The 12494-nt window shown below is 32.7% G+C and overlaps 1 protein-coding gene across 2 annotated transcripts in view; it reads left to right on the forward strand.

Moving 5' to 3' along the window:
- Positions 1 to 12494, forward strand: part of OLA1 (Obg like ATPase 1) — a 226959-nt gene that overhangs the window by 115341 nt on the left and 99124 nt on the right. For both annotated transcript variants that reach the window (XM_031960438.1, XM_012544822.3), the window contains exon 5: positions 4729 to 4904. In XM_031960438.1, coding sequence (XP_031816298.1) covers positions 4729 to 4904 — 176 coding nt within the window. The remainder of the gene's footprint in view (positions 1 to 4728; positions 4905 to 12494) is intronic.

Genomic DNA, 12494 nt, shown 5'->3' on the forward strand with positions numbered 1-12494 from the left:
TGCCAAACCTCTTGTTCCAATTTTTCACCTCTTCCCCCCCCACCCCCTCCCCTAGATGGCAGGATGACCAGTAGATGTTAAATATATTAAAATATAAATTAGATACACAATAAGTATACATGACCAAAACGTTATTTTGCTGTACAAAAAGAATCAGACTCTGAAATATTGTACAATTAGCTTGTGAAGGAAATCAAAAATGCAGGTGTGCATAAATATAGGGATTGGGAATTCAATGTAATGGTTTTTAGTCATCTCCCAGAGTTCTTTTTCTGGGCGTAGCTGGTTCAGTTCATTACTGCTCCATTGGAAATGATTTGGTTGATCTCGTTGCTGAGGATGGCCAGGTCCATCAGAACTGGTCGTCATATAGTATTGTTGTTGAAGTATATAATGATCTCCTGGTCCTGCTCATTTCACTCAGCATCAGTTCATGTAAGTCTCTCCAGGCCTTTCTGAAATCATCCTGTTGGTCATTTCTTACAGAACAGTAATATTCCATAATTTTCATATACCACAATTTATTCAACCATTCTCCAACTGATGGACATCCATTCAGTTTCCAGTTTTTAGCCACTACAAAAAGGGCTGCCACAAACATTCGTGCACATACAGGTCCCTTTCCCTTCCTTTATAATCTCTTTGGGATATAATCCCAGTAGTAACACTGCTGGATCAAAGGATATGCACAGTTTGATAACTTTTTGAGCATAGTTCCAAACTACTCTCCAAAATGGTTGGATTCGTTCGAATTGTGAACTAGTCTAACCATTCTGGAAAACAATTTGGAATTATACTCAAAGGGTTATAAAACTGTGTAATACTTGTTGATCCAGAATACACCTACCAGGTCTATATCCCAAAGAGATCCTTTAAAAAAAAGGAAAAAGTTTTACTTGTAGTAGTTATTTTTATGGTGGCAAAGAATAAGTTGCGGTATGTCAATGTAATTTTATTGTTCTCTAAGAAATGTTGTGCCAGTGAATTTCAGAAAAACCTAGACTTAAATGAAATGAGCAGAAGCAGCAGAGCATTGTACATAGTAACAGCAACATTGTATAATGATCAACTATGAATGAGTTAGGTATTGTCAGCAATATAGGATTCATGATAGTTCCAAAGGACCCATGAGAAAAAGTGCTGTTCAACTCCAGAGAAAGAATAGATTGAGTAGGAAGGCATATTGAAACATAAAATTTTCACTTTTTTTTTTCTGGTGTTTTCCTTTTATTTTGTTTTTTTTTTTTCTTTTACTACACATGACTAATATGGAAATGTTTTATATAATTTCACATACATAATATATATCAAGTTTTTAATGTCTTATGTGGGGAGCAAGGAGAGAGCTAGAAAATTTGGAACTCAAAAATGAGTCTTAAAATTGTTAATTATATGTAAATGGAAAAAATAAAATACTATTTGAAAAGAAATTGAAGCCATGGAGATCTTTCCAATCCCATGTTCTTGATCAAGATACTATCTTACTTGCTGTTCCTCAAATTAGATGGTTCATATCCCATCTTCAGGTATTTCTTCTCACTGTCCCCAATGCCGGCCATCTTCTTCCTTATCTCTGGCTTTCCTGGTTTCCTTTTTAAGCTTGGTTAGATTTCTGTATTTTTAAGGAAGCCTTCCTCAGTTGTTCTTAATTCTACTACCTAATCTTTCTTAAATATTTCCTGTTTATTTTGTTTTCTCTCCCTTTAAATTATGCACTGCTTAAGGGTAGGGAATGTCTTTTCATTTTTTTTGTGTCCTTAGCAGTTTGCACAGTGTCTGGCATATAGTTAGGTGCTTTATAAATGTTTTTTGATTGGCCCTGAGATTGAGGCCTTGTTGTAAGTGTGAACTTTAGCTGTGACTTGAAGAAACAAAAGGATCTAGAAGACAGAAATGAGGGAAAAAATTACAGATTTCTGGACAGCCATTAAAAATGCTTAGTCAAGAAATGGAATATCTTATGTCAGGAATAGCAAGGACTCTATTCTTACTGGATTTCAGAGTATGTTGAAAGAAGAGTAAAGGAGAAATGTGGAAAGTTAAGAAGTTGGTTTATAAAGGGCCTTAAAGCCATTAGAAGTAGGATGTAATAGTGGAGTCACTGAAACTTATTAAGTAATGCAGTGGGTGACCATGTTCAGACCTGTGCTTTAGGAAGATCAGCTTGACAGCTGAGTGGAGAATTGGAAAATTTAACAGGGAGACCAGTTTAAAGATTTTTGCAATAATCCAGAGCATGAATTTGCAGTAGGAGAACAGGTTTGATAATTAAGAATTACTGGGAGAACTGGTTTCTCAAAGGAAAAGGCTTTTATTGCCTATAATGCAGGATAGTAGGATCAATCAGCATCAGGGGCCTCGTTGGGGCTATTCAAGGATGGGTATTTTTAGTGAAAAGTAAGGAGGGGAGCAGATGTTTACTCTTTGCTCATTGGTTAAATCCTCTCAAGAGAACTGTTTCCTCCCCAACTATTGGCCAAATTTTGACAAAAACAAGAAATAGAAACATGTAGCAGGATTCAGGCTTCCTGGCATTCTGCCTACTAGGTCCCAAGCTCTTTGCAGCTGACTGTGTTTAGCCAAGTCCTGTCTACCATAGCCCAAAAAAGCCCCTGCACCTGTCCTAATAGTCAACAATAATTTGTTCTTCTTTCTTGTGCCTAACTGCAAACCAAGGCCCCATTGAAGCCTATTTCATCACGATGAGAGCTGGCAACATGATGGTGGTAATACCAGAGAAGAGAAGGGGAACTGGAGATACCATAATAAAATCAATAGAATTTGATGAATGATTAGTTATATTGGAGTGATTGAAACATCAAAATTTTGAAGCTCTGTGACCTAGAAAATTGTAAGAGGGAAATAAAGAAGAATGGGAGGGTTTGGGGGGAAATACAATGAATTTGGTTTTGGAGATACCAGGCAATTGTTGATGCTTGACTGTAGATCAGTAAAAAGATTGGGATTGAATATTAGAGTCAATTTCTTAATATATACCTAGAAAATATTTTTTTAAATTTGCTTTCTTCTTTCCTAATTGTATTTTTATTCCTTTGTTTTTTTAAAGTAGATCACATCATCCTAAAACATACCCATTTCTCACATTCAAAAATATTTTATGCTCATTACAAGTTTATCTTAATTTGTCCCCTGAATTTGAAGGAAAGTGGTATCAGTTGCATTTTTCTGTCCATTTTCTCTTGCCTTCCTTTTCCTTGTGAACTATGGCAGGTATTTTTAAGAATAGCAAGCTAGTTTTAGAGGTGTGTGTTCTGTAGTTATAGAATAGACAAATTTGGGGAATCTGATTTGTTGTTTCTTTTCAGGACCAAATCTTCTCTGAGAGGTTAATTTACCAGTTGTAAGACAGCCATAAATATTAGAGGCCGGCCTTTACCTCATATCTTACTGCCTCTTAGTCTAGCTTTCTATCTACTATGTGGCATATGTTTGTGAAGGACTAGTAATGAGATTTTGGGAAACTAAAAGGCAAATTCTTTACCTAATTTTTTTCCCTCTTCCCTTCCTCTCACCCTGTGTTTTCTTTTAAAGCAGTGTCTAAATATTTTTGACATCATTTAATATCTATTACTTGGATGCCAGATCTAAATTATACCTGATTATCTTAAAACAGTTGCATTTTTTGGTCCGAATAGTTAGTTCTTTGATAAGAAAACTGCCCATACTTGTTTATTTATAGAAAAGAAAAAGTCATGTTATTTCTAAAATGACGAGGATAATATTTTATTTTTTAGTGTTTTACATGTATGAAAAGTGTTAACCGTTTTTATATAATGAAAATAATATCCCAAAGAAATGAAGCTTTGTGTTAAAATAAATTAATTGTGTTTTGTGCTGGTTCTTAAATAGTGACATTTATGTATGAGTTTATTAGTTTTATGTGCCTACTACTACCTTCTGTTTAAAATAATTTGTGTTTGTTCATTTTAGGATATTATTCTTTATCTGATAATTTGAGAAAATCCCAGTTGAATTATATTGCCATATTATGTCTTCAGTAGGGCATAAAGTCAGTACACATGCTTCAGTAATATCTGGTTGTTTTACCCTTATGTTTCTAGTTGGCAATTTGAAATTATGGCTTCAACTGCACTTTAAATATGTGATAATAGCATGTGTTCCTAATAAGGGCCAGTACCATTTTGTTCATATACTGTGAATGGTTGTCACTCATATATGACAAATGTACCTTCATCTGCTTCTGTGATAGCCCCCTAAAAACCATACCCTCAAATCAGACCGATGAAATTAGCTGCTGTGTAAATTGTGTGTCTGAGTGGTTCATTATCTAATCACCGTCAGAACCGCAGTGATAAAGTAGATTGAAGCAGAGAAAAGGTCTGCCAGATGATTTCAGGCCTTGTTTCCTCCCTTCATTCCCACCCTCCTCTAAAACCTGTTTTCCTTGGAAACCTTAATAGTACAGTTTAGAAATTTAGAATTTCTTGCTGGAACTTCAAACATCTTAATGTTTAATGGAACAATATTAGTATAACAGTAAAATTCTTATTTTAAAGCTTATACTTTCAGGTATTGGAATCAGTTTTTTAATTGCTAAACTTGTTTTGAGGTACTTTGTTTATAGCTAATGCACAGTTGTGATACTAAGTATGCTATTGATTTGCAAAAAATTTTTACATTTATAGTTATGATAACGTAGTGCTATATCATTTGTAAGTTGGATTTCTTTTCTCTTTGATGTTTTAGGATCATTTGAAGATGATGATATTACTCACATAGAAGGAAGTGTAGATCCTGTTCGAGACATAGAAATAATACATGAAGAGCTCCGACTTAAAGATGAAGAAATGATTATGCCCATAATAGATAAACTAGAAAAGGTAGCTGTGAGAGGAGGAGACAAGAAATTAAAACCTGAATATGTAAGTAAACCCATATAGTTATTTTCTTTTCAGTTTCTGTGTTGCCTTTTGTTAAAGATGTCATCCTACATGTCCAGTGTTCTACATGTACTTTCAAGTGACTAAAGGTCATGTGATAATTCTATGAAAAATCATTAGAGTACCAACTCCATTGTTAAGTTGGTAACTTAAAGCCTTGGTGACAGGCTAATTAGGGTGTTGTTTCTAAACTACCTTTAGTTAAAGTGATGTGAGATTTTTTTTCCCCATTGAACAAATATTATATGAATGATTTCATATTGAGATTTTGAGAAGTGTATATTTCAGAAATAATTTGTGTGGGAACCATCTATTCCTAATGAAGATCATAGGCAGAATGAGAGCTAGTTCTTAAAAAAAATTTTTGAAGTGAAAACAAATGTAAGCATATATAATTATTAATACTTTTTTTTTCCTACAAAGTAATAGTCACAAAACTTGAAAATTGAATGGCAACTTAGTGGCATTCTGATTACCAAAAAGTCCCACTCAGGAAACCCACTATAATATATCCAAGAAATTCATGTGGGCCAAGTTACTTGAATTCATCAAGGGGCAGTTTGGTGCCCTCTCACTACCTTCTTATTTTGAGAATCAGCATCCTATTGGTAATTTTTCTGATGCATAGCTCATTTGTATTGGTAGAGAAAAGATAAGTTACAAAATAGAATAGCTCCACATTTTCCCTTTTATCATTTATTATCTGATCTACTCCCAATTAAGATTCTCGTCCCTCTATTTTCTTTCAACATAGCTTTAAAAAACTCCTTTTCTAGTGTTCACCAGCCTCAGTTTATTCTGAGCATTAACATTCTTGACACTATTTTTACAGGTGTACATTATGCCCTTATTTACCTGGCCTTGATTCAGTCTTTTTTAATTATGTGTTTATGTGTATGTACATACCTACCTACATACATATGTGTATATGCACATGTTGTACTTTGTACACAGATATCTCTTTAGATAATATTTCTTTTTCTTCTCAATGAATTTTCCCTTGTATATTAAGAATTGTATTCTGGAGCATCTTCTGTTTCTTCTGGGCTGACTTTCTGTGTAGTATTTTACTTTGTAGAGGATCATGCAATCTTTGTGACTAGGTCAACTACAAATTAATGTTAACTCATTTCAACTGGCCCCTCACTGAAACAAAGTAATCCTTTTAATTCTGATTCTCTTTCCTACTTCCAATACAGTATCTTTTTAAAAGGTTTTTTTTTTCTTTTTCCTTTGCCTCTTCAAGCTTCCTTTTCAAGCTTTAGAAAATAAAGACTTTTTATTACTTACAAGCTTTAATCTTTCCCTAAATGCTATTTCTTTTCTGTTGCCCTTAAATACACCCAGGTTTTTCTTATTACAAAACTCTTATTAGACTCTATCTTGTCAAACTAGTATTCTACATCTCAATCAATCAATTAGTAAGTTATTTATTAAGTATTTCTTAGTTGCAATCAAAAGTGCTCAACATTTTGAATAACATGACAAAAGTGACACAGTCCATTCCCTAAGGGAGGTTACATTCTAACAAGGGAGCCAATAGGTACAAAACATATACAAAACATTTATGGAAGGTTAACTTCGGAGGAGAATTAGTAATTAGGCAACCAAGTAAGTTCTTATACAAAAGTATTTTCTTTTGCAGATTCTAGTATTGTTGAGAATGCATATCTGCTTCTCCTCTCATTCTTCATACAGCGTTCTTCTGAAATCTAATTTTGAACATCTTAACTTAAATCTTCTGTCCTAGTTATTGTTGGTCTTTTATTGTCAAAATCTAATGTCCTTTTCTAATTCCTTATTCTTCTCAACTTATCTTTATCATTTGACAGTCTTGACTACTGTTGCCTGATTCTTTCTCTATAGCATTCAATTTTTTAAAATAAGATCTCATCAGTTCACATGCATCTGTACTTTGAAGGGATGTGTGTATGTATTTATAGCCTGAGTCTTTTCCTATTCCCAGTACATTATCACTAATTGTCTAGTAGATATTTGAAATTGAATGTATTGTAAGCATCTCTGTATTTTTATGACTAAAACAGAACTTAATATATTGTAGATGATGGTTTATTTATAGAACCTTGAAGAATCAAATAACAAACTAGTCAAAATAATAAAAAAATTTCTACAGAGTTGCAATATCTAAAATAAACCTTATATAGATCAATATTATTTTTATGTCTCTAATAAAATCCATAAAGAAGAGATAGAAAAGGAAATTCCATTTTAAATAAATGCAGACAACATAAAATAGTTGGGATTCTGCTTGCCAAGAGGCAAATAGTAGCAACAATAATTAAAAAATTAAAAATTATCCTTCACACAAATAAAGACAAATATAAGAGGAAAATATTAATAACCAATAGATAGATGAAGCCAATAGTAAAAAAAAAAATACTGCTTGAATAAATTTATTAATTAACTGCCTTATCAGTCAAACTATCAAAGCATTACTTTATATAGGAATAAAAAAAATTAAAGAAAGTTCATCTGCACGTACAGAAAGCCAAGAATATTAAGGGAAAGTAAAATAGACTCAGAAGACTGAGGAAATATCTTTGCATCAGGTTTCTCTGATAAAGTTATTATTTGTAAGATATATTGGTAATTGAGTCAAATTTACAAGAAAAAGATCCTTTCTCCCGTGGGGAGGGGGGGGGTATAGGGAAGGGGAATTGTCAAAAGATAGAAATAGGCAGTTTGCAGAGGAATAAATCTAAGCTATCAATAACCATATGAAAAAATGCTCCAAATCAAGAATAATTAGAGAAATAGAAAATTAGAATAACTCTAGTAGTTGTTTTAGATTTGTTTTAGATGACATAGAAAGAAAATAATAAAGGATGAACTGGCTATTGGAAAACAGGTACATTCCCACACTAATGTGTTGGTGGATTTGTGAACCAAACCTTCTGGAAAGCAATTTGGAACTACATCCATAAAGCTATTATACTTTCCCTAGCAATGGAAATAGCAATTACCTCTCATCTAGGGAACAGAGAGATCAAAGAAAAAAGAAAATGACAAATTGTCCTATTTGATGTTTATTAATATCAGTTATCCCTTCCAATTTCTTTGCTTTTCCTAGGCTTTTATATCCAGATTGTTGTCTTTCCTTATCTCTACTTTTGCCAGATTCTTTGGAGAGACTTTCTTGATCTCTCTGTTACCCCCTTTATAAAGTATTTTTTGCTTGTCTTTGTATAATTTGTGTCTTTATTTTTCAGTAAATCTTAAGTAGCCTAAGGCCTAGGAGGGATTTAAATTCTGTGCTTGCTTCTACATTGCCTAGTCTAGTGCTTTGCACATAATCTTCAAAGAATGAATATGTAAAATCAAATTCAATTATATTGCAAAGTTGGGAATGGGTAAGGATGGTGAGGATTATATTGGAAGTTTGGTATCAGAAAAAAAAATGAAGTAAAACAAAGATTTTCAGGCTACATAGAAGTTTTACATCTTTATACCACAAATACGTCACTGATACTTTAAGAACTGAACTGATATTACAAATAATTAGAAATTGAGGAGATTTCCATCTGTTGGAAAATGGTTGAACCAAATGGTGAGTGGGATGAAATATTATTGTGCTGTAAGAAATGAAAAGTAGAATGGTTTCAGAAAAACCTAATAAATCTTATATGAACTGATGCAAATTGAGTTGAGCAGAACCAGGAGAACATTGTATACTGTACACAGTAATATCAGTATTATAAAGTTGATCAGCTGTAAACTTCATAGCTATTCTAATCAAGATAATGATCCAAGACAGTTCTGAAGGACTCATGATGTAAAATGCTATCCATCTATACAGAGAGAAAACTACTGAACTCTGTGTTCAGATTGAAACATACTTAAAATAAACAAAATCTTTCAACATGGCTGATAAATAGATTTTGTATGAATTCACATGTAAAATTGATATAATATTGCAGGAAGGAGGAAGAGAATTTGGAAATGGACAATTTTTAAAAATATAATTGAGAAATGGTTAACAAAAGAGGTAAAAATACATTTTTAAAAAGAAATTAACCAGTAAGCACTAGAAATAGCACCAAATAACTTCACAGAAAATGACATTAAATACATTTTAGAACAAAAGAAAAACTTGTCATTGATATGGGAGCAGTATGGTCATGTAATGCATAGAGAAACAATTGGTTTAAATAACCAGCAGGATGATTTCAGAAAGTCCTGGAGAAAGTTACATGAACTGATGCTGAGTGAAATGAGCAGGATCATTATATACTTCAACAACAATATTATATGATGATCAATTCTGATCGACATGGCCTTCTTCAACAGTGAGATGAACCAAGTCAGTTCCAATAGAGCAGTAATGAACTGAACCAGCTACACGCAGCGAAAGAACTCTGGGAGATGACTATGAACCACTATATAGAATTCCCAATCCCTCTATTTTTGTCCACCTGCATTTTTTATTTCCTTCACAGGCTAATTGTACACTATTTCAAAGTCCTACTCTTTTTGTACAGCAAAATAACTGTTTGGACATGTATACATATATTGTAATTTAACTTATACTTTAACATATTTACCAAGTATTGGTCAACTTGCCATCTGGGGGAAGGGGGAGGGGGAAGGAGGGGAAAAGTTGGAACAAAAGGTTTTGCAATTGTCAGTGCTTCAAAATTACCCATGCATATATCTTGCAAATAAAAAGCTATTTAAAAAAAATGATTTAAAAAAAGTTTAGAGAAAGTGTGCAAAGAGATCAAACAAATCAAAATCATTCAAATAGTATTTAAAGATAAAAGTAAAAGGATAATAAATAAAAACTATAGTGTGAAGAACCGTGGAGATAATGACTTGTGATATATCACAGTTTTGGAAAAACTTACAGAGCAAGTAGATATGGAAATAAAGAGGATGAAGAAAACATGCATTAAGTGTGTATACAGGAGTTAGGTATTAGCAGTAGAACTGTGAAAGAATTGTGGGGTCAAGTCACAACTTATGCAAAGGGAGGGGGGAGAAAGATATTAACATTATGGAAAAAATCTTAGGCCTTATTAATGTTGAAGAAAAGTAATTGAGAAAATAGTATACACACCTACATTCTATTCTATACCAAGGTAATTCTATAATATACTACATCTTTTCTATCTCACAATTGGCTGAAAGATGTAGAAATATTTACTACGTCTACTGAAATGTATCTACTACTATTACTGTAGAAATATGTTTATTCACTAGGAAAAATGTTTATTCACTAGAAAAAAAGTCTAATTTTTGGAATTGTAGAAATAATACATCTCATGATAGCAATAACACATGAAGCACAGACATCATAAGCAATGAACGTATAACTTTAATGATATAATGGTCATCAACTTAATTGGAAGATCCTATAAAATCAGCAAAGTTAATTGAAAGAGTAGCTTCAATAAAGCAGATTTAAATCTACAAAAAAATAATATTTTTTATAACAGTAGCATTCAATAAATGTGAGAACAGAAATTATCTTCAGAAAGGCTCCTTTCTTGATAAGAATTGCTAGGAAACCTAAAAGCAGTTCGGCAGAAACTCAGTGTAGATTATCTGACACTGTAAACCAATTAAATAGAAGTGAATACACATCATTTAAAAAGACTAGAAAAAGACCAGGTCAAATATCTTATATGGCAGTGTTGGGGGAGATATTTTTAGCCAAATATTTAAAACCAAAATCTGTTCTTCTGTGTTTCAACAGTCAAACTATATGACTTAAAAAAAATAAATAAATTCTTGGGGCAGCTAGGTGGTGCAGTGATAGAGCACCAGCCCTGAAGTTGGGAGGACCCGAGTTCAAATATGGTTTCAGGACACTTAACAACACTTCCTAGATATGTGACCCTGGGCAAGTCATTTACCTCAATTGCCTTAGCAAACATAAGGAAGGAAGGGAGGGAGGGAGGGAGGGAGGGAGGGAGGAGGCAAAAAAATAGATTCTTATTAGTACCTTTTTTTGGAATCATCTTAATTTTTTCCCATTGTTTCTTCCTAATAACCATCACATTACAAAGAATATTTTTTTGGAAACAAAAAACAAATCAGCAAAATGAATTAGTAAATGAAAATAGGCTGAAAATATATTTAATATTACATATCAGTGGACTTCTTTATGCAAAGGATTTGGATGGAGGGTATTTTCTCCTATCTATTTTTTATACTTTGCTTTTTCTTTGTTAATTTTATTAACAATCACTTTAAATTGTTTTGTGGTTGTTTTTTGCATTTGCATTTATTATTATATATTTGGCTCTACTTATTTTACTCTTTATTAGATCATGTAACTCTTTCCATGCTTTTCTTTTTGTGTCATACTGTTCATTTCTTACAACACAGTAATAATTAATTGCATCTGTTTCTCACTGTTTATTGAACCATTCCTCAATCAATGGTTATCTATTTTATTTCTTGTTCTCTGTTCCAAAAAAATATTTTGGTGTATAAATGACTTTCTTATCAATGTTCTCCTGGGTTATAAACTTTTGTAGAAACTCTGGGTCAAAAGTTTTATCATTTTAATTACTCTATTTGTATAATTCCAAGTTGCATTTCAAAATGGTTGTATAACATTTACTAGCTGTGTGACTCTGGACAAGAAATTTAATCCTAAGTTCCTCACAAAAAACTAACAAACAAAAAATAATTATGATTGTCCCAACTATGACTAATATGGAAATATGTTTTACATGAGAATATATGTAAAAACCTATATTAAATTGCCATTCAATTTTTGGAAGAGAGGAGGCAAGAGAGGGAGGGAGAAGAATTTGGAGCTCAAAGTCATAAATATGAATGCAAAAAATTACTTTGACATGTAATTGGGAATATAAATAAAGTACTATTTTTTAAAAAAAATAGTTGTAGATTCACAGTTTCACCAGCAATGCACTAGTGAGCTTATCTTCTTACAACATCTCCAGCATTAACTATTCCAGTGCTTTTTCTTCTTTGCTAATTTGTTGGATATGAGGTAAAACCTTGGCATTGTTTTGATTTTCATTCTTCTTATTTTTAGTGTTTTGGAATGTGAATATGGTTATTCAAATTTTAAATCTTCATTAGAGGATTGTTTGATCACTTTTCTACTGAAGAATCTACTTTGGTCTTAAGTATCTGGAAGTCATCTATTTATCTTGTATATCTAATTCTTGTCTGAGAAAATTGATACAGAAATTCCCCACACTTCTCATTAAAAGGGAAAGACTTCCCTTTTAAACACAGGTGTATTGTATTTGTGCAGAAGCTTTTCTTGTCTCTTATAATTTGTAACTGCCTCTATGCTTTTTCAGTCAAAAATATATCTCCCATGGGTAGGGTGGCTCATGTTTGTCTATAATTCTGCTAGAGAGGAGACTAAAGCTGTTGTATCCCTTAAATTCAGAAATTCTAAGTAGGGCACAATTGATAAGGTATCCTCATAAAGTCCAGCATCAGTAAGGTGAGTTGTGGGGAGACTGAGGTTACCAGGCTGCCTAAAGAGGGGTGATTTAACCCAGGTTAGAAAAAGAAGCAGCTCAAAGCTCCTGTCCTAAGCAGTACTGGAATATGGCTTCAGGT

This window comes from Sarcophilus harrisii, chromosome 3 (assembly GCF_902635505.1).
Source record: "Sarcophilus harrisii chromosome 3, mSarHar1.11, whole genome shotgun sequence".
Taxonomy (NCBI): Eukaryota; Metazoa; Chordata; class Mammalia; order Dasyuromorphia; family Dasyuridae; genus Sarcophilus; species Sarcophilus harrisii.